General features: G+C 37.6%; 1 protein-coding gene across 1 annotated transcript in view; it reads right to left on the bottom strand.

The window, feature by feature from the left end:
* Positions 1 to 21,730, bottom strand: part of LOC148946606 (dedicator of cytokinesis protein 3-like) — a 218,343-nt gene that overhangs the window by 188,457 nt on the left and 8,156 nt on the right. Inside the window, exons 2-3 of the mRNA XM_089096363.1 lie at positions 9,355 to 9,438; positions 2,737 to 2,777 (exon numbers count right to left, since the gene is read on the bottom strand). Coding sequence (XP_088952489.1) covers positions 2,737 to 2,777; positions 9,355 to 9,438 — 125 coding nt within the window. The remainder of the gene's footprint in view (positions 1 to 2,736; positions 2,778 to 9,354; positions 9,439 to 21,730) is intronic.

The raw sequence follows: 21,730 nt of genomic DNA, 5'->3' as shown, positions 1-21,730 counted from the left end.
GTTTTTATTTACTTTCAAGTTGATTTTATATATATATGTATATATATATATATATATATATATATATATATATATATATATATATATATATATATATATATATATATATATATATATATATATATATATATATATATATATATATATATATATATATATATATATATATATATATATATATATATATATATATATATATATATATATATATATATATATATATATATATATATATATATTCTATAGCATAGGTTGACTTTTTTAAAACAATTATTACCAAATAGTTCTATAGCATAGGTTGACTTTTTTAAAACAATTATTACCAAATAGTTAGAAAACATGCACTTGAATAGAATTAGTGAGTATTTATAATTATATTTAAGTTAGCTGATTGACACTAATTTGTATAAACAAGTGCTAAAACTAAAGCCTAGTTGTACATTTTGTAAACAAAAGTCCTTCGATTATGGTGACCGTAATGGTCGGTTTAGTCGCATTTAATTCTAATTTTCTTAATTGCTTGAATTATAATTTATTGCTTTATTATAATTCATTACTATAATAATTTATTATTTTAATTCCAATTCTAATAATTAAGTTCTAATTTACTAATTTACTTTAATTACGTTAAAGTACAATCAGACCCTATCTGACATAGGCTATTCTATCAGATCATCGAACTGAAAGTTCTAAAACTTGTTCCAAATTTAAATTGTGATTGTTAAGAGTAGGATTTTGATATTTTAGTACCCGTATCACTTGTTTCATTTACTTATTTTATTATTTTTCTTCATTTATTTATGCTACGAAGAAATTTGCAATTATCCTACGACACGCTTAGTATCAAAAATCCTACGGTAACTAGACATGAAGGATTTAGCAGAGAAACCCAAATGTTTCTTCCATGACCAAAACAAATTTTGAGCATACCCAGAAAGGTAGAGAAAGAATATCCAGTTATAAGTTGAACTTCTTCTTGAAGGTTATCGTCAATTTCAGGTACAAATTAAACTTGCGCAAAGATCCATAGAACATTCTGGCTAGTTTTTAGCTTAAATTGATTATAATTAATTAAAATTGTTTATTCTAATACCTGTTTGTTTTATGTTTCATCGATTATTTGATACTAATTGCTGTCCGTCTCTGGTTCATTTATTCATTCATGCTAGTTTTTCAACGGTTTAGGATTGATGCTCAATCTTTTACTTTTTATGGGAGTTTTTTTTATTAATTAACATCAAAAGTAACATTGACTTCCGCAAACTCCATTTTTGTCATATTATTTTTAAGCCACGTTTTCAATTGGCGTCTAACAGACAAAATGCTAAATAAATCAGCCAATTCGAAACTCAAGTTCCCTATGCTGTCATGAAATAAAACAGTTTTCTCGCAGTCTTATGGGTTGATTTGCTTTTCAACCGTCCGGAAAACTCCAAATGAAAGGAAGCTTAATATTATGCTTATAATATCTTCTGAAAGAATGCATACCTTCCTGATACCATACGCGCCATCTCAGTTTAAAGCATCCATTTCTCAAAACTTTCGCCATCTAGATTTCAAAGTACAGATGACGTTTATAGATAAAAACATCTTGGGAAGAACGTGTATTTGCTTTTATATTTTTCTTATTCAAAATTACTTCCATGGCAGAACTGGATTTAACCTTGAATAGTGTCTAAGTATTCAGTTTGACATGTTAGGTCTAACCACGCTACTTTGAGGTCTAACCAAGATATCCATTTGTTTAAACACAGTAACAATTACAAAAAACACAGAGCAGGAGAAGAATCTTTCAATAAAATGATGGCATAAAGTACAGTTATATTCATGAGTTTCCACAGTATAGGGGGCAAAATGACAGCCCCATAAAGACCCATTTACTCTCTTCTCCTGTGCTGCTTCATATTTGTTTCTAACTCCTGCTCAAGAGCCCCCTAGTTACCTTCACTAAATGAAGCGGATTTTTAATCCATATGATTAAAAATCACCCGCCCCCCCCAATTCGGAACATGGCCTCAACTGAGCCTATGCTAATTACACTGAACCAGAAAAAATATATATAGACATGTATGGAAAGGAAGACGTAAGACCTGATAACCTGAAACGGTTTTACAGTTTGTATTTCCGTGAACTGACTTTTTCTTATTACCCACAGGTCCTTAAGACTTTTAGTATTAATTAAGAGTCGTCGCATCATATATCTGTACATAATGTCCTAAAAGAAACCAAATACTTTGTGAAATAGAAACATTTCTCAAAAATTTTCTATTTGCTCTGTGGACATGGTTGCTATTTTTTTTTTCTCAGATAACAATTGCCTCAGTTCCAATTTGTAGTTTAAGTATATATATATAGATCTATATATAAAACATTTTAATAACAAGTAAATACTTAGCAGCGTATTTTTGTTTAAAAAAAGGTTAGTTAATTGTTACTGTAATAGCCATCTGTAACTATATCTGTTTATTTACCTAAGTCCGTAAATAACTACATCTAACCCTGCTTGCAAATGTGCATAGACTAACGCTAAAAAAGGGAGGGGTATTTTTGTTTGACAGTTGACCCCTCTCCCTCCAGCAAGATACAAAGTGGAATTTTGTTATTGAGTTCGAATTAAATGTAAATATTTTACCATGCAAAGGTTTTTTCTTAAAACCTTTCTCGGCCCCTCAGTGGATCTTAGCGGACACCTTTACACCTATATAAAGAAAAAGAAATTAATGAAAAAACACTTACTCGAATGGACTCATTTCCTTCAACAAAGCCACGACACCAGTCTGAAAAATGTTTAAGATTATAAGATTATATGAACAATTAAATTTTAAATCTACTGACCTGCCAATGAATTTGGAAAACAAGTTGTCCTAGGGGCATGGTAGGGAAATGAAAATGTCCCTGATACTCGTTATAATCAAATAAAAAAATAATAATAATAAAAAAGAACATGTAAACACGCTAAAGGCTACTCTTGTCTGTCTAACACATATATGCTACTTAATCACACGCGGAACAATAGTTTAGTTGGCTGTATTCAGTCAATGCAAATCAATTAAGTCAATTTATCTCGATCACCAAAATTATAAAACAAAGTAATTACGTTATTGTCCCCTGCATTGCCCCAAGGCCTGGTAAAACAACAAGGAACAGTGCAAGCGCAACTATCTACGTTACATGGAGCTTGATAGCACAATCTACAAAAAGATAAACAAGAGAAAGAAAGAAAACAGGAATGTATAAAATAGTATATTAAAAACAAAATCAACCAGGCCTCTTCCATATTATTTTTATTATTTTTTTACGAATAAAATTACGAATCAAGTACATTCATCTAACTAGCACATGTTCTGTAGACTAACCTATCTTTCGGAGGATTCGATACCTCAAACATCATTTTGTGAGCTTCAACGTCGACTGACTGTCTCAAAGGCAAAGGGTCCATTAGCGAATTCTCCTAGGGGACTACTTATTATTGAAACATATTGAGAATTTGTGATTTGATTGAAAAGACAAAGGAAATCTTGTCGGCAAAGTTTTCAATCAGAGGGTTGTACCCCAAAAAATACGAAGAGCTGTCAAATTGATCAAATGACACTTCTTTTGAGGTTTTTTTTGGCATTTTCCTAGCAGGCATACTAGAATGTTTTCAGGGACAACCCTTTCCTGAATTTTAAAAAGAAAATTCTGCTCCATTTGATAAAAAAAACAAAATTTACACTTTTTAATGATATATGCTTCTCTCAAACCGTACATCTCTATGTCCAGCACAAAAAAAGAGAAGTTACATGGTTTTTCTAAGATTTCAGGGAAAACAGATGTCGGATTCTGGTGTTTACCATTTATTCCGACCGCTTATCCAAGTTGTACAAGTTACGGCAAAACTGCCCAATCAATTCTAAATAGTTTGGCCACACAAACTACAAAAGTTTATAATGGACGAGATAGGCTGATTCTTTAAGGTATCGAATCCCCAAAGGAAAGTGAAAATAAAGTACAAAGAATTCCAAATCCAAATTTTACTGCATAAGATTAAACTCAATTAAAGCTTGTTTGGAATGTTATCTAGTTGTGCTGGGCAGTGCTGTAATATGAGTGCCACCAAGACCGTATCAAGGGGGGGGGGGTGCCGTATTTCAGTGATGAACTTGAAATCTGCTTGGAAAGTTAATTTTTTTTATGAATCAAATTACCCTCTGTAACAAAGTAACCTGTCTTAGCTCGAGGTTTGGCGCATTCCTCTGCCGAAAAAATCTCCCCAGAAAATTCTCCCCATATTTAAAATGTAGCAGCCAAAGGGAAATTAAGACAAATAAAAAGAATGAAGAAAAGAGAAAGAAATTGTCTCTTTTTTTGAAGTGTATGAAGAAGTTGGATAACTAGTTTTATTTATTCTCGCGAGGAAATACTACTTTGAACGACTTTACTTAAAAAGCTATTTAAAAAATAAAAATTACAGATTTCCCCGGAGCATAAATGAGGGATTTTTATTAATTTTAACGTATGGTTGCTGGTCAGAGAAACGAATTTTTCTGGTCTGGTCAGAGAGAGGATAAATCTTTGGTACATGAATACTTCATCTGTTAGAGTCTATCTTTGATCTCGCGAGTAATTACTCTTCTAAATAAGTCTAGTTATTGAAAAAGCTATTTAAAAGAAATTCCAATGAAAAGATTTTGCCAGTGCATAAATGGGAAATTTTTATTTATCTCAAATGCTTGTTTGCTCGTCAGAGAGACACATTTCTAACGCTTATCCCAGATAGAAACAAACCAAATCAAGACTTAACTTAAACTTCTTAAACGTTTTCGCATGCTGACCAATGGTCGATGTTGCGCAGGTACCAATCTCTTGATTCGACGCCATCGGTCGTGAGTGCAACGCTTGGTTGAGGGCAAATCATCCGTCGCTTCTCGTGTTTTCCGCCCAGATTTCTCCAGGTACCCATTTAGAGCTGGATCGACTCCGGCTGCGCTTAGAGTCACAACATTGACCCCGGTCCCAAACCGAATAACCAGTGAAACTGGGACTCGAACTACTGACCTCAGGGCTTCACGGGACTTAACGGGCTGAACGACACTGTTGCTTTATTCCATAAAGCAACACCTAATACCCTACTGTTACGATTCCGACACGGGTTACTGAGAGTACGCATTCACTTATCGACAACATATTCAGCTCCCTGCTCCCAGAGTCGGCGGCAGTCCTCGTCAGCGACACATCAGACCACTTCCCCATTCATGCAACACCCGCCCTTTCAGAACCAGCTAGGATAAGGTCACGAATCAACCCCATGTTACCGATTATATGTTTAACAGAGGAAAACTAGAAGGATTTAAAACAGGAACTAGAGCAATTAAACTGGGATAACGTAATGGAGATTCAAGATGTAAACGAAGCATTTGAGTCATTTCACTCGACGTTCTTGGATGTATACAGTAGATGTTGCGGGAGAAACCCGAGAACTAACAAAACGACAAAAAGACCAGCCAATTAGCCCCTGGATGACGGATGGTCTTCTGGCCTGTGTGAATAAGAAAAACCACCTTTGGGGAGAGTATAGACACTTGCCGGGCTTAGCGCGGCTAGAGGAGTATGAGCAATACAGGAAAGTCCTTCGGACTGTGTTACGAAGAGCAAAGCGTGGCTACCTGCACCAAAAGCTGACGGAAAGCGGGAAGGATGGTCGAAAAGTCTGGCAAATTATCAACTCGGTACTACGGTCAATCACTAAGTCTTCAAGATTACCAGCGAAATTGGTCGTGAATGATAAAGAAATTACCGAACCTACACAGGTTACCGCATTGCTGAGTACATTTTTCGCAAATATCGGCCAGACCATAGCAAATTCCGTTGGGACACCAGCTAAATCATACAAAGAACACCTTGGCCCGAAGTGCATGAAATCAATGGCAGTGAATCCTGTAACACCAGGTGAGCTCGAATTACTCGTAAAAAATTTGGAGGGCTCTTCTGCTTCAGGTTTCGACCTGGTCCACACAAAGGCACTGAAAGCAGTAGTGACGACCATTGCTGAGCCTCTAAGTTACTTTGTAAATCTTTCATTAGATAAAGGGGTCTTTCCTGAAGCTTTAAAAAAGACAAGGATATTACCTCTTCAAAAAGGTGGATGTCATACAGACACAGCAAATTATAGACTAATCTCAATCTTATCAGTTTTCTCGAAAGTCTTTGAAACGCCAATGAAAAACCAGCTTTACCAATATTTAGAGGCCAGAGGTTTTTTTTAACAGTCACCAATTTGGGTTTAGGGCTGGCCATTCAACCGAAGACGCCCTTACTTCACAAAGTTTTTTCATAAACAGAATTCTTGATGTGGGTGCTTTACCTGCAGCTGTACTTCTAGATATTAACAAAGCGTTTGATAGCATGCACCACGAAATACTACTAGGAAAGCTGGATCATATTGGAGTTCGTGGCCAAGTCCTAGATTGGTTTAAGTCTTACCTGGAAAATTGTCGAATTTACACAGGAAATGACCATACAAATGATGTCGTAGTTAACTGTGGAGTGCCACAGGGCTCTAAATTGGGACCGGTATTGTTTCTTGTTCACGTAAATGATCTTCAGCAAGTACTGAATCCTGCAAGTCGTAACCCTTATTGCTGCAAATTATGTCACCCACAAACGATGCCGGGGTCTATAGTAGAAGCCGAGGACGAACTAACGGCATTTGCAGATGATTCTCTTATGGCAAGCTCAGAATGGAACAACAAGTCTCTCAAAACGAAGCTACAAGACATTCTGCAAGAAACGTACCTGTGGATGGACGCAAATCGTCTAGTCATCAACATTGACAAATCGAGTGTTTTGTTTTTTTCACGTATAGATTCGCTGGCTCCTGATGTGATTGGCATTGAAACCTCTCGTGGACTGATCAAGAGACCAGAAAAAGGACATGTTCGATACCTAGGGGTTTTAATCGACGAACACCTCTCGTTCAGACACCACATAGCAAGTGTCGAGACAAAGCTTTCAAGGAACCTAGGAATCTTGAGAAAACTCAGTCACCAATTCCCTAAAAAAATACTGATCCTGATTTACAATGCAGTTATCAAGGCTCACATTCAATATTGTTCTACAGTTTGGCAATCTAATTTCAAGACACATTTATAAAGACTAAACTCACTTCACAACAAAGCACTTCAAATTTTAGGCCCAGCACCGAACAGACTATCAATAGCATCACTTTAAAGACTATCTTGCACCGTTTTTTGTTAAATATATTTCAGGAACACTCCCATCACCATTTAAAGGCTTATTCACATTAGCATCACGAATCCATAGTTTAAATACACGATCTTCATCAGACATTTACATACCTCCGACACCGACAGCTAGGTCGGAATTTTCTCCTAGAATTGCTTGTGCTAGGGAGTGGAATGCACTTCCGCAAGAGCTGAAATTATATAGGTCTCTCGACTCCTTTAAAAAGAATGTAAAAAAATATCTAAAGATTAAAAATTTATTTACTAGATTTATTTTATTATTATTATGTTTAGAATTTTTTGATATTATTATTATTTATTATATTTTAGTTTAATACTTTAAGGGGTGTGAGCGGAGGAGAAGTTCTGTTAAATTTATTGTTATTTGATGGCGGTTCGGGGTGGAAATTGGAGAGGACAGGAGGCCACGCTGTATTTAGAGTGTGCAATTATTACGGGCCCAAACGTGCATCAATGCACAAGGAATTGAGTTAAGTGTATTTTTATATTTTTTTTCAATTAAAACCCATATTGAACTTGAAAAACTTGAGCTTGAACGTAATCTGGCTCCTAAAGCCAAATTCGATTCCTGTTAGAGCCTATATTTATTCTCAGAAGCAAAGACTCCTTTGAGCAAAAAGCAAAAACTATATTTATTTAAAAAGCTACTTACCAAAAACCAAACGCAAAGATAAAAAAAAAGAAAATTAGGCTGAACGAAAAGTACAGCCTTCTCAAAAGTTTCCTCAATAGGAAACTCAAAGTTTTCCAAAGAAATAGCCTACGGATTGTTTAGGGTACTCGACTGACTAACCATATTTCAAACAACAGGCTGTATGATAGGTGTGGTTCAATCCCGCTTTTTAAGGCTATACTAAGAAAAAGGCTGAGATGGCTAGGGTACATTCTACAGATGAAAGCCGACACATTGCCAAAGATTGTCCTTGTCGGCCAACCGTCTAGGGCCACACAAAAAGTAGGTTGACAACACAGTTGGGGTGGGAGGATGTCGTAAAGAAAGATTAAAGGAAAATGGGAACTTCCTGGGATGGTTTAAAGAGGGATGCTTTGAATAGATTGGGATGAAGGAGGAGCGTGCGTAGCTGTGTTGGCCTCAGGCGGCTTGGTTTTGCAGTGAGTTGTTAATAGGAATAGTTAGTAATGAAAAGTTTTTGCAATCCATAAACAGGGAATTTTTATTTATTTTAAACATAGGCTTACTTGTCAGAGAAACACACTTTTATTTTTGATCCCAAACAGAAGCGACCAAGGCCTATACAGAGATTTTTAATTTCATTGAGCGACACCAAATCGGGCTGTCAAAATGAAATTCAATTCCTGTAAGAGCCTATCTTTGTTCTCACGAGCAAATACCTTTTTGAATAACTATGGTAATTTAAAAAACTTTTTGAAAAGAATTTCCAATCAAAAGTTTTTACCAGTGCATAAACAGGCAAATTTTATTAATTTTATACGTATATTTGAAACCCATTTTTAACGTTGATCTATTGTTGTTGTTGAACCTATCTTTATTCTTGCAAGCAAATACTGCCTTGAATAACGAGTTATTTAAAAAGCTAATGAAAGGATTTTCGGTGCATGGACAAGGAATTTTTATAATTTTAAATAAATAATTCTCTTAATAAATAAATTCTTAACGTAGGCTCGAAACGAAAGCAAGTCATATCTCGGCCTAAATGGAGACTTTTGATTTCACGAGGGATGCAGAATCCTGCTCTCGAAATAAATTCAATTCTGTTCAGAGCTTATCTTTATTCTCCCGAACAAATACTCCTTTGAACAATCCGAAAAAGAAGTGAACCAAATCCTGGTCTCCATCATGGTCATACACAGAAGAGAGGGGAGGGGGGTTCGAAGCCCATCCCCCCGAAATCCTAATTGTTCTTGAATCTGTGGGCACTCCTTACCCCAATTACAAACGAAATGGTTTTTCTTTACCCTCCCCCTCCTCCAGAAAAAACTTCCTACGTGAGTGATTGGCCTATATGGCGACCTTTTACTTCAGCTGGCGATACTAAATCCAGCTTTCAAAATCCGGCTTCAAAAACATGATAAACTACTTAATAACGCTTTTTTCCGAATACTTTCAGCAAAATTAGACAAGGATTACCTTGGCATTCTTCCAGGATGCAGATACGATCCCCAAGTTTAAAGCTAAGCTGATGTATTCCGTTTTCGTTGAAACAGGCAACAGCTGAAGAAAAAAAAATCTGATTAAAGCCATACAATTCAAAACACCAGAAAGAAAAGGAATGATGCAAACACAGAAAAGACAAGAAAGACAGCAAAAATTTCATTCATTATTCTTTTTTTTTTTTATTATTTAACAGTCCGGTTTTTGAACCATATTATTCTTCTTCTTTCATCGTCAGATTAATAAACATGAATCATTTTTCCGCTGCATTCAAATAGAGCTGATAAATTAAACTATTAACATATCATACGTTAATCTTTTATATGCATATTTTACATTATATTTTATGATTGAAATATCTTATATTTATATTTTAGGCCTATTATAAATTTATATTACATATTTACGTTTTATCATTTTATACTATGCATTTTATATAAATATATTTTTTTTAACATTTATTTATAATATATATTTAATCTTTGGCAAGATCTGCTTTTGCGGGAAGTCTATTAAATTTCTTTAATAATTAAAAGAGGAATTTCTATTAAAAACCTACTTTAAACAAAATTTTAGTAAAAGATGGTATTTTTCGAATTCAGTTTCATTGTGTTTTGTTCATCTAAACTATATTCATTCATATTCGTTTAATCAAATAGCTTTCGTAGCAAACAAACCTGAATGCTAATGAATGAATGATAAAAACCTGAATGACTGTAAAAATTATGCTATTTTTACAGTCATTTAAGAAATAAAAATCACTTATTTAATACACTAACAAAATATGGTACGAAGGAATTTGCAAATCTGTTCGTTCGCCATTTGACGGGTTGTAGTCTGTTCTGATGCCTGGTGAGTTTGGGGGTCGGTGCGGTTGGAGGAAGAATTGAGTGATGTCTCTCATGTAACATGAGTGATGTCTCTCATTTGACATGAGTGATTTCCTGAACCTTACTATCAAAACGTGTCTTCGGGCGAACAAAGTGGGCAAGCTCATAACCACAAGGGCATGCCCGTAGCTCTCATACCTGGGTCCACGAATTATTTTAGTAGCACATTTTTGAACGTCTTCTAGTTCCTCTGACATGTAGGCAGTTTTGTCCTTGGGGACCCCAGACAGGACAACAATACAAGGATTGGCCTGATGTATGTCGTGTAAGCCAGTAAGAGCTGCCGATCTGAGAAACCTAGCCTTCGCATACTCGTTAGACTTTGAACTGAGTAGTGTCCTTTGCGCACGATATTGTCTACGTGCAGTTTAAACAAGCAATCGCTAGTAAAAGTCACGCCTAGTATTGTCGCGGACGAAACAGTTGGAAAGGGAACATCTTGTATTGTAATATCTCGTTTGAGCGGGTTGAAGCGTAGAACTTTCGATTTCTGCTCGTTCAGTTGCAAGCTATTAGGTTTACACTGGTAAACGAAGTCCAAAAAAAGTGTTGGTTCGAACTGCTGTTTTGCTACTGCGTTTTCTACTATGTATCAAGGAGGCACACTTGTGCCTCTATAAAGAGGCGACCCACCACAATGTTAAGCGATTTCAGGTCCTAGAGGTCGCAGAGAGACGGCGGCAATTGCATTTTGTAGCCCAAGCTCAAACTAAGAAACTTGCAAAATTTCATCCTCCTCCGACTTTATCTTCATGGGGTAAACTGGGCCGGAAGTTTCGACCCTCCCACCACAGCCCCCCTTTAACGTTGTCCGATTGGGCTGAAATTTAGAGGTTAAGCTTTCCTAGGGCCCGGAAGCTTATCCTCGAAATTTCAGCTTAATCCGATCACTCCTTCCCTGTTTTCAAAAAACCAAATATAGCCACTTAAAATTCATCATTTGTTTTTTTTTTCTTAGCCACGCCTGCAGGCCACAGTTGGCAACTGATCTGGGTGAATGAGGATTCATTCGAAGCCGAATTCGACTTGTTAGGGCATTTTGATATTTTCAGACCGAAGAAATTATCCCCTGAATTTAAATTGATGAAAAACCTCGTTTTCCTCTAAGAACCAACCATACGCGGGCTAGCCCGCGAAGACGTGGGCTCGTTTTCCTATGAGAGCCCACAAGCAATGTCCGGTCCTCGCGATCGCAGATAGACAGTGGCCATCGAATTTTGTAGCCCACGCTGAAAATCAGACACTTGCACAATTTCACCCCCCTCCGACTTTATCAAGAAGGCACACTTGTGCCTCTATAAAGAGGCGACCCACCACAATGTTAGGCGATTTCAGGTCCTAGAGGCCGCAGAGAGACGGCGGTGATCGCATTTTGTAGCCCAAGCTCCAACTAAGAAACGTGCAAAATTTCATCCTCCTCCGACTTTGTCTTCATGGGGTAAACTGGACCAGAAGTTTCGACCCTCCCACCACAGCCCCCCTTTGACGTTGTCCGATTGGACTGAAATTTAGAGGTTAAGTTTTCCTAGGGCTCGGGAGCTTATCCTCGAAATTTCATCTCAATCCTATCACTCCTTCCTTGTTTTAAAAAAACCAAATATATCCACTTAAAATTCTTTTCTCTTTTTTTCTTAGCCACGCCTACAGGCCACAGTTGGCACCGGATCCGGGTGAATGAGGACTCATTCGAAGCAGAATTCGACCTGTTAGGGCCTTTTGATATTTTTAGACCGAAAAAATTATCCCCCGAATTTACATTTACGAAAAACCTCGTTTTCCTATAATAGCCCATGTTAATTTTTCCCACCACAACCCCCCTTTAACATTGTCTGATCGGGCTGAAGATAAGATAGAGGATAAGATGATCGGGCTGAGAATAAGATAGAGGATAAGCTTTCCTGGGGCCTGGGAGCTTATCCTCGAAATTTCAGCTCAATCTGATAACTCCTTCCCTGTTTTCCAAAAACCAAATATCAAGTTTTGCTTGCGTCAAAAAGATTCCCCTTACTAAAAAACAATTACAATTATGTCTCTTTAGTGCAACGGTTGAAACTCCTGGCTGTCAGGCGGTAAACCCGGGTTCGATTCACCGATAGAGAAAATTTTTTATATACTGAATTTAAATTTTAAAAAAGAAACTCAGTTTCTTTTTTAAATTATTTGAAAAAAATTACGTTTTCTAAAGAGTTAAAGAGGCTGAGTTACAAGGTCGACCTTTAAAACACCCTGTCGAGAAAGAAAAGAATAATACACATTCATCTAAAAGTTAGTCAAGCAATAATAAGTAATAAACTGTACAAAAACGTGCAGAAATTATTTGAAAAAAACTACGTTTTCTACAGAGTTAAAGAGGCTGAGTTACAAGGTCGAACCTTAAAACGTACAGGGATTAGGAGGCACAGTTGGGGGCTGCCGCCCCCAAACCCCCGCTTTCGCAGCCTGTAAATAAAAAAAAGTTTTTTAAAGTGAAAGTAAGGAGCGACATTAAATGTTAAAACGATCAGAAATTATTCCGTATATGAAAGTGGCTGTGCCCTCCTCAACGCCTCGCTCTTTACGCTAAAGTTTGACTTTCTCACAACTCTTTTTTTTAAACAATAAAAACTTTAGCGTAAAGAGCGAGGCGTTGAGGAGGGCACAGCCCCTTTCATATACGGAATAATTTCTGATCGTTTTAAGATTTAATGTCGCTCGTTACTTTCACTTTAAAAAACTTTTTTTTTTATTTACAGGCTGCGAAAGCGGGGGGTTTGGTGGGCGGCAGCCCCCCAACTGTGCCTCCTAATCCCTGTACGTTGTGGTGGGTCGCCTCTTTATAGAGGCACAAGTGTGCCTCCTTGATACATACTTGTCATATTTTTGAGAAATTGTCTTTTACAAAATTGTCAATACTGTCATATCTAATATGTCAAAAAGACCTTCTTTGTATTTATTATTCATGGTTTTAACCACATAGTGATTGCTAATACTAGTCATTAAACCATTTATTTTTTTTTCTCTTCTTATGTTAAATAGACGTCTTGAGTTAAGGAGGCTTATTTATAAAAAGTAAAGAGGCAGTTGACAAAAATGCCAAAAACATAAAACATTACAATGATGTTTAAGGATGAAGCTTGGCCTCCTAAAACTAAGCAAAATGAATTCCCTGAACTGCTTGAGGGATAATAATAAAAGCAAATAGTGGAAACGCTAGTAATGGTCATCATAAGTGCGACAGCTTGCGACATAAGTGCGACAAGTACGACATCATAAGTGCGACAAGATGTTGGCTTCTCAGCCACATCCTGTACACTCTCTGTAATCATACTCAACACATTGGAAAGAACTTACTGTATAGGAAAACCAAAACATGTAGTTATTGTTCATTGTCTCCTAAAGGGAGTCTCTCTGGTCTCCATGGACATAACACCTTTTGAATTACCGCAAACAACATTCAAATCTTTGAATGGTCCTTGAAGTGCAAACATTAAAATCGGATATCATTGCAAGCTTAGCTGTCGGGCTGAAATTCCCAGCGTGCTTAAGGATTGATTTAAAGAATTATTCTGTGAACTTAACAATAATCGAGACAAACAAGAGAATAAAATTAGAGAGACAACAAATCTCTCTGAAAGCAAGATCTAATAAAATTAGATGGAAAGCGTGTGGGTTCTAATGCTTGCTTAAATGTTATAATGAACCATAGGCGTAGAGTACGGGGAGGGCAGGGGGCCAAGCCCCCGAATAAATTTTGAATTCTGCCCTGTGACGTTCAGATTATTAGCACAAGCAGACTTCACAGTTATCTTTTCAGTCTTAAGACTGATTCTTTTTACTGATCATGCAAATCAGGTTCTTTTTCTTCCTGGCAAGCAGAAAAAGAACCTGTCTATTTTGACAATTACAGCCATAATTAGCCTTCAAATTTAATCTTGATTTGGCATGGGCCCCTTTTCCTGGAAAGTGAACCGCTGGCGAAACCGTCAGTGCTCACTGATGATTTTGAACTTGAACGGACTGTGAGTGAAAGAAACAGAGGCGAAAAATTTAACAATAAAAGATTAGAACACTATTTTTCTGCTAAGAACTCTAAAGACAGAACCAAGTTTACAGATGGGAACTCACATGTTGGTACCGAAATAGGACAGATAAACGAACAACCGAGTACTTGTAGTTTTAGAGGTAATATTCGAGCTAGTGATGTAAATGAGAAAGCAAATGACCAAGGTAGCCCTAGTAGTAGCAATTTGTCTAGTGCAACTCATACAGTCAGTGTCAGCGATGTCGGTAGTAATAGTACTACGAAGGGCAGAACATTTCAAGCTAGCTGGACGGAAAAGAACCATTGGTTACAACTCGACACGACTAAGAACGGTGCTGTGTGTACAGTCCGCACAGAAGCAGTGAATATGAAAATATCCCTTCCAACGACTTCTCGCGATAAAGACTCCTTTGACACATTCGTAACGAAAGGGTTCAGCAACTGGAAAAAGGCACTCCATCGCTTTAAGTCGCACGAAGCTTCTTCATTTCGCAAAGCAGCTATCGCAACCACATACTCTTTGCACCGTGGTAATGACGTGAGCCAACAGCTAAGTGCACAACACAAGCAAGAATCGCATGACTCTCGCAAAGCTCTGAGGCGCATATTCTCGTCTTTGAAGTACCTTGCCTCACAAGGAGTACCTATAAGAGGTAAGCAAGAAGAGTCTTCGAGCTTCCGACGCCTTCTTCAACTAATGGCAAATGATGTTCCAGTTTCACAGAAGTAGCTTGTCAGAACAGAAAAGTACAGTTGATTGTCACCTGATCTCCAAAATGAAATATGTGAAAGAACATCTTATCATACGCCTAGATTTTTCACTGATACAACGAGGAGTTGCAAATATTTTAGAGTGATCTTTGACAAAACGGCTGCTGTTTACGGTAAAAAAAAACAGATTTCCGTTTATCTTAGAATTGCTCATGACAACCTCGGCATAAGCGAAACGTTTTTTTTTGGATTTTTTTGTAACTGAAAACACAAAGATTGAAAAACTATTTAATTGCTTGATGGATGTCCTTTGTCGTTTCGGTCTTTCGTTACCAAATTGTCGTAGACAATGCTACGACGGCGTTGCTAACATGTCTGGGAGCGAAAGGGGTCTACAGTCTCTGGTGAAGGCCCAGGAGGGAAGAACCTTATATGCACATTGCCGTGCTCATAGTCTTAACCTGGTTGACCAGGATGCGGTGGAAACTAACATCAATATGAGGAATGTTATGAACTTGGTCCAGAGATTTATCGCTTTTGTTAGAGGTTCCCCGAAATAGTTGTCAAGTCTCAACAGCGTAAAGCTGGATAAAGGGGTGGCACTCCGACCATTCTGTCCAACTAGTTGGATCTTAAGAAAACCCTCTATCACGGCAATCGCCAGCAATTACTCCGGAATAATCCACTGGCTTGAGGACTTCAACAATCACCCAGAAAACTGTAAACAGACAGCCAAAACTGATGGATTTCTTGAGACCTTTACTAACTTTGATACATTCTTCAAGGTAGAAATTCTTCACATTATTTTTACTGCAGTAGAAGGCTCCAATACTGTGCTTCAAAGAGCACAGCTTCACTTCAAAGAGGCAGAGGAAATAATTGATTGACTCCGTAAGGTTTTGGAAGGTATGAGGAATAAACATTGCTTTAAACTGCTATGGGAGGCAGCTATATCATGTGCAGACATTCTCGGTCTCAATGAACCAATGCTCCCGAGAAAACGCAAAATTCCAAGTAGTTTTGATGGAAGCAGTACTTATTACAATCCGTCTAAGCCTGAAGATAATTATCGCCAAGTTTTCTATGAAGCTATCGATTGCGTACTGATGGGCTTGATTACAAGATCCGAACCAAGCCAAACAACTCAACATCTCTCTAAAGCAGAAGAGTTCGTCATAGGTGTATCTGACGTTCCATACGTGCAAAACTTCTATAGAGACGATTTTGAGGACTATGCCCAGTTGCAGCTGCACCAAGACATACTCCTTGATCAAGCTAAAGTGAAAAAAAAGGACATCCAGAAATGTGATGCTGTAGTCAGTTTTCTGAAAGAAAATGATTCCCTTGCCAAAGTTGCTCACCAGATGGTGAAGTTAATTAGGATAGTGGTATGCATCCCAGTTTCAAACTATACTTCGGACAGATCGTTTTCAAGCCTCCGAAGGCTAAAAACATATCTTTGGTCAACCATGGCCCAGGAAAGACTGAATCATTTAGTTGTTTTGTCAGTGCACAGGGAAGTCCTAGAAAGCGTAGACTGCAACAAACTCAAAGATGAGTTCATCAATCGAGCTCAAGTTCGGATGAATACGTTTTCACTCTCCCATTAGGTGTAGTATTCGTTAGAACTTAGAAATGAAGGAACTCTTTGTATTCGACCGACCCATAACATTGGTGAGTACCAATTATTCATTGCCTAAAGTCGAGAAGAAACTGCGGCACCTTGGGGCAGGTTCAGTCTAGACAGAAATATTTCGCCATTTAACGGTGAGATTATATTCGTGTAGTAATTTTGATCTTATGCTTGAGGCACCTAGCTATTATCAGAGGAAGGCCAAAGAAGCCTTTAATACAGTGTTAAAATTTTAAACTTTTGATTTTATTCTTGCTAGAGGAGTGTTGATGTTGTACTTCGGGTTTTTGTTCAGACACAAACAACATTTTTTTTACCTCATCCCGAAAAAAAAAACTTCCACTCTTCTAACCCAAAACTTTGTTTTGAGTTTAAGAGACTTACGAGATAAAACAACATGTCAAAATGCATCTCCCATCTTACCCAGATCTCCCCTAAGGCAAACACAGCTTTTATGTTGCTTTGTTTTCGGTGCAAGGGTTGCCCCCCCCCCGGAGAAATCGAAGCTCTACACCTATGTAATGGAGATTTTGTCTGCCTTTAAAAGGTGCGAGGACGAAAAAATTCCCGTCCCAGACTTTGTTATTCATCGCCCTGGCGACGTTCCAATTATTCCTGCTGACGCTTTTGCTATTCTAAATGAGACTGTTACCCAATGTCTTCTTGAAGTGCGCTCTTTTGCTGAGCGATTTTGTGAATGGGGTATCACATCTGTGCAACCACAAGGCGACCGCGCTGACCCTAATGTTGACCCACAGAAGCAAACTTATGTTGTCTTACTGAAAAATCCCCCAGTGAATTTGTCAAACCCAAACCTCCGTAAAGCCAAATTGGACAATTTTGAAGGCCATGAAGGAATTGTGTCTTTAAGGTCTGATCCTGCTCGAAAACGTTGGATCGTGAAGACTAGTGACAAGAAATCGGCAGCAGAACTTGCCAAGCCTGCCTGTGAACACATCCTTAACGTTACCGCTAAAGAGATAGACCGAAAAACTTTCGGTATCGTCCATGGACTCCCTGAAAATATTACAAGCGACGAACTGAAATCTCTTATTCCTGGAATGGTTGATACCTTAAACATCGGGATCTCGAGAACTTTCCATCTTGAATTTCTTGATAAAACTGCTCTTGACAAGTCCACGAGTCTTGGTTTCTATATTGGTTATGAACTCTACCGCAAAAATACCTATCAGTCCCTGCCGAGAAGATGATTCCTATGTCAATCTCTTGATCAATGTATTGACGATTGTAAGCTTCCCGCTACCAGTGCAAAATACTCTGGTTGTGCTCAACAATTTGAAAGATCAACCATGCACTGCCCCATCAAAATATATAAACTGCAAAGGTGACCATGTTTTGTATAGTCTGAGATGCCCAGTTCTCAAAGCAGCCATGTCCAAGAACCAAAAATGAGCAGCCAATTATTGAAGTTTGCATCATTAAATATAAATGGTATCAAAGACAAGGATCAGCAAATAAATGAAATACTTGAAAATGATATAGTTTTTATGCAAGAACATATTCTTACAAAGTAAATTTGCTTAGTCTCAAAAGCTCTTTGTCTCACCATGTCTTCACTACAGAGGCGACTAAAACCCGTGGAAGACCATCAGGTGGCCTAGCTATATTTATATGGTGTAGCTCAATTGTGCCAACCCAGATATTCTCAAGCCAAAGTATCTTACCTGTTAAACTTGGAAACACTGTCTTTATAAAGTTCTATTTGCCCTGCGATAGAAAAACAACAAAATACTGTCCTCATTCGCAAAGGCCTGTGACACTTAGAAAACAATTCTAAATGACCTGTGTTCCAAGTCTTTTTTCTGGCTATCAGTGGGTGATTTCAATACAGACCCTCTTGTGGAGTCTGAAACAGCATCGCTGCTTTTAAATACTCTACCAAATGGATATTATATAGCTACCAAGGACCTCCTTTACACTTATGTCCATAACAGAGGCTCTGGAGTTTCTAACTTAGACCATGTGATAATATCTTGTGATTCAATTATATGTTCAGATATTAATGTTGACGCTGTGATAATCGGTGACGATCATCTACCCCTCACTTGCAATTTATCTGTTCCCTGTCTCTCTAATACGACTAATTGTCCAGCAGGACGCAGTGACAAGTGGCGCGAGAAATATAATTGGAACTGTTGTGATCCGGTATTATTTATCTCTACACTCTGTGCGCAACTTTCCTTGATCAAAGTGCCTTACCATCTTCTCCAGTGTTCTGTCCCTAGCCCTAAAGCGAAGTTAGATCTGAATTTTTATTATACAGAAATAGTATTTTGTTTAGAATCCGCGGCTAAAACGACTGTCCCACTTGAGCGAGTACGCAGTGGTACAAGGAAGCCATTTTGGTCTATAAATGGTGATGTTATTGCTACAAAGAAAAGAGCTAGATTCTGGCTCCGCAAGTGGTACGCATGTGAACGCCCCCAAGCGGGAACAGTGTTTCGTCTAAAGCAGAAAACAAAAAAGGAATATAAAATAGCTGTGAGAAATGCTCGCTTAAATGGTTGGGATGCTCCCACAGATCAAAAATCATGGAGCAGAGTTATAAAGGGGAGTGAGTCTGAGCCTAAGTGCAGTCTTCACTTGATATTAGTGACTTCGTGTTGCATTATACAACTGCTTTTTCAAGACGTGCTGAATCTGGTCAGGTTGAAAGAAAATATGTTGTGCTAGACCTACAATAAAAGTTTCAGGAGCCTTGCTTAATAAGTGCTGAAGACGCCTAGTTTTGATATAGGCGAAATATCCGCGTTGTTTTAGTTTTTCATCTTTTTCTCTCTACTGACTGCAGTCTCGTTTGTCGTTTTTTCATCTCATTTTGTCGTTTTTTCATTTTCATTTTGTCGTTAGAGTTTTTCCTCTCTTAGTTAGTTTTTTTTTCATGGGTGGCCAGTTCGGCTTAAGATCTTTCACTTGAAAAGACAAGACGATTCCCCCCTCCCCTAAATTTACATGAGCTGACACCACTGATCAGGTTCTTAGATGTGAGTAACTCAAGTCCTTTAGAGAGGCTAAGGACAATCTAGCCTGATCTGATAGCTAAAGCAACTATATTAAGGTGAAATGTGCCAGATGGAGGATCATCAATGCTGCATTATTCAAAGAATTATTATTCCACATCATCTAGAATTTATATTAAATCATCAAATTATAATACATCATGTTATAATGGCGTCATCTCACAAGATATTATAAAAAAAAAGACTGTTCAAAGTAAATTCTGTTTTTGGTTAAATACAGATGAAACTCTAGTGCTTTGGGGCGCTTCGGGTGATAGTCTTGGCAACAAATTCATCATCATCATTAGAAAATCATCTAATCAAGCATGATCTTACATCATCTGGCATATAGAGCCAATGCAACCCCAATTTGAGCTTCATTTACACTGATCAATACTTGCCTACTATTTTTGATCATTATTTATCTAAATAGTAACTTGATTGCGCATCTACAAAAAAATAGTGGTTTCAGTAATCCAAAGAGAATCTTAATTAATTCTTAATGTAAAGTTTAGAAAAAATAATCAGTAACTAATAAGCTGAAGAAAATTTAATTTGCATCTGTTGAAGCCTACTATCATCAACTTCTGTCAAAGAGAGAAGAAGTAGCTTAAATTCAGATGAATAGGCTTGTTTTCTCTTGGACTGCGCCCATGTGCCCTACTCTAGGGTTTCCTAATCACAATCACAAAATCCTTGTCAATATGTCAAATTTCTTCAAAAAATTGACATTGAGAGAAAAAGGAGGTTGGAGGGTCCATGGATGTACAAAAAAGCTACAACATGTCAAGATTTCTTCAAAATTTTGTGAAGGGACAGTGGGACATTGTTGAAGGGGACAGAGACCCCCACTAATGCTTAAATCATACAGAATAAGAATGAGTACATGATTCTGATTCAAACAAAGCAACATACCAAATTTTCTAAAGAGAAGTTGACAATTAGAGGGAGAAAGTGTTTCAAAAGAGTCACAGGCCCCTTTGACAGCCTAAATTCTACCTTCAACAAAGTGCACCATGTCCAACTTTCAGATTAAATGTATCTTCGACTCTATCCTTTGACATGGGTTGATTGTATAATTCGACAACATTCTAAGTATTTTGACCATTTTGGCGACATCAGCTATCTTAAAATGTTGACCCAATTCCATGCAATGCACCCATGGGCGCCCATAAGCTGAATTTTAAGGGGGGGGGGCTTACCTGGTCTAATCAGCACTTCCAATATTGGATATTGACCCTGGCACCGCGCCCGCGCATGCATCAAACGCCACCGACTAGAGGCCCAAGCGACCACCGCCAAAGCGTCGAAACACGCCGGTGCATCGTCGCCAGCCGAGGCGGCACCGTTCCGCTGTTTTTGAATTGATTTTTGCCAATTCTTTATTGCGTCAACCGCAATGTTGAAGCTTTTCTATTTTTGTGTGGTTAAAGATTTAGATTTTTCCTGCTTAGAAACCAAGTGCGGTTTTCAAAATTAAACAAAGAAGTGCGCACAAAAATAGCTTGCTAGAATTCCTTGTGCTTCCAGGGTGAGTTTTTATTCAGCACTAGCTCTTGTACTACATCCTTTGAATAGACAATTGTCTTTCAAACAGACACCAGATTAAATCCCAGGCAGGAACTTGAAATTTAAGGACCTCTCTATTTCAAGATTAAATAAAAAAAAAAGTTTTTTTAACTGTAAGTAAGGAGCAACATTAAAGCTTAAAACGAACAGAAATTATTCTGTATATGAAAGGGGCTGTCCTCTCTTCAACGCCTCACTCATTACGCTAAAGTTTGACTTTTTGTCACAACTCTACTTTTTAAAACAATAAAAACTTTAACTTAAAGAGCAAGGCACTGAGGAGGGGACAGCTCCTTTCATATACGGAATAATTTCTGTTCGTTTTAATGTTGCTCCTTACTTTCAGTCAAAAAACTTGTTTTTTTATATTTAATTTCTGAACGTTTTTCAACTAATGCAGGTTCGAATTTGGCTTACCATACATGAAAAATTAAAACAAAATTTGCAAATTAATTTTGGCAGATTAATTATGTATATGAAGGGATGCCCCCTCCTCAATACCATGCTG

Source organism: Artemia sp. Qi Xiang Cuo, chromosome 11 (genome assembly GCF_049724085.1).
Source record: "Artemia sp. Qi Xiang Cuo chromosome 11, ASM4972408v1, whole genome shotgun sequence".
Taxonomy (NCBI): Eukaryota; Metazoa; Arthropoda; class Branchiopoda; order Anostraca; family Artemiidae; genus Artemia; species Artemia sp. Qi Xiang Cuo.
This window is presented reverse-complemented; position numbering and strand designations above follow the sequence as displayed.